Source organism: Aplysia californica, unplaced genomic scaffold (genome assembly GCF_000002075.1).
Source record: "Aplysia californica isolate F4 #8 unplaced genomic scaffold, AplCal3.0 scaffold00826, whole genome shotgun sequence".
NCBI classification, from domain to species: Eukaryota; Metazoa; Mollusca; class Gastropoda; order Aplysiida; family Aplysiidae; genus Aplysia; species Aplysia californica.
Window position 1 is genome coordinate 307,779 of NW_004798096.1, and position 1,666 is coordinate 309,444.

At 45.7% G+C, this 1,666-nt stretch overlaps 1 protein-coding gene across 1 annotated transcript in view; it reads right to left on the bottom strand.

Moving 5' to 3' along the window:
- LOC101860205 (pleckstrin homology domain-containing family G member 5) overlaps positions 1–1,333 on the bottom strand; it is a gene marked incomplete at its 5' end in the record, with an annotated part of 80,508 nt that extends 79,175 nt beyond the window's left edge. Inside the window, 1 exon segment of the mRNA XM_013088887.2 lies at positions 1,224–1,333. Within this exon segment, the coding sequence (XP_012944341.1) occupies positions 1,224–1,333 (110 nt within the window).
- Positions 1,334–1,666: the final 333 nt, after the last annotated feature.

Genomic DNA, 1,666 nt, shown 5'->3' on the forward strand with positions numbered 1-1,666 from the left:
GAGAGAGAGAGAGAGAGAAAGAGAGAGAGAGAGAGTGAAAGACAGAGATTCCACACCACGGCAACACATTAGTCTGGTCAAATTTATGTGCACACTGTTGGCAGGAAAAAATACAGTTGATCACAGCTATACACACACTGCTATCATTAGGCGTTCAGAAGTATACACAAACAGCTGTCAATAGTCAATCCTAACTGTACGAAAACTGCTGTTAACAGTCTATAAGAGTTAAACACAAACTGCTGCCAATAGTCAACCTAGTTGTGGGAAACTTGCTGTTAACAGTCTATTAGAGTTATACACAAACTGTTGCCAATAGTTAACCGGTTTATCAACAGAGAGAGTTGTGTGGAGCGGGTTGTGGCTCAGAGGTATAAGTGTGGGAGTGGCTGGTGCCTCGGAGATGCAGGTTAAAGTGTAGTAGCTAGACTGGTGCGAGAAATTATTATATTGGCAGAAACAGCAAGAGACGCTGTGGTGTCTATCCACAGATTGTTTTATCTGTTGGATGGAGTGGGGATAAACCAGCACGGAACTGTGTATAGCTGGACTAGGCGGTGCGAGAGCGAAGAGGGAGGGGAATGAGGCGACAGTGGACAAAGCTTTATACGGGGTGCCCATTGTGAGGTCGGGGCGTGGCGGGGCGGGGAGGGGCTAGAAAGATTGACGGCGCAAAGCAGCTATCGTGGCACAAACCGATCGCGCCCGACTCGTCGCCTAAAAAACTAACATGTTTTACGGGTGCCCATTGGAGGATCGGGTCGGGTTGGGTCGGAGAGGTTTGTTTTCAGGCGACGAGTGGGGCGATCGCCCCTGAACTGAACCGACCCGACCCGACCCGATCCCATCTGCAATGGAAACCCCATATTCATTTATTTTCAGGTGACGAGTCGGGCGATCGACCCGACAAGACCCGATCCGATCCGATCCGATCCGATCCGATCCGATCCGATCCTCAATGGGCACCCGGTATAATCTTGTCAACAGAAACAGAGCCTCTCCGAGAGCTCGCTGCAGGAGATTCTACATTGTACGGTGGAAAAACCTGGACATGTTAATCAACGTTTTGTTTTAGAGAAGGAACAAAACAGGATCGGAAGGCAAAGGTTAAAAATGAAAAACAAAATAAAAAACAAAACAAAACAAAAACACTAGTTGGCTCAAAGGGGAGTAACTCCTGAAAATGTAAGGAAAAAGCAGAGAGAAGGGACGGAGTGACCTACCCCTGACTGCTTGCTCGATTTGCTGGACCCAGATTTGGAGGCGGAATTCGGTCGCTGTTTCCCAGATTGGCTTTGGTTGGACGGGTCACCGCCATCTTTGTCGTCTTTTTCTGGGGAGAAGAAACGAGTCAAAAATGATGAATGATGATTGAGTCAAATAATATGATGATTGATGATGGAGTCAAATGTGATGAACAATGATTGAGTCAAATATGATAATTGACGATTGAGTCAAATATGATGATTGATGATTGAGTCATATATGATGATTGATGATTGAGGCAAATATGATGATTGGTGGTTGAGTCAAATAAGATGATTGGTGACAATATTGAGTCAAATAGAATGATGGAGCCAAATTAAAAGATTGATGACCGAGTCAGACTCGATCCCGACAACATTCCACAGTTCTGTTCAATATGATATTCTGCTCCCTCACCCCA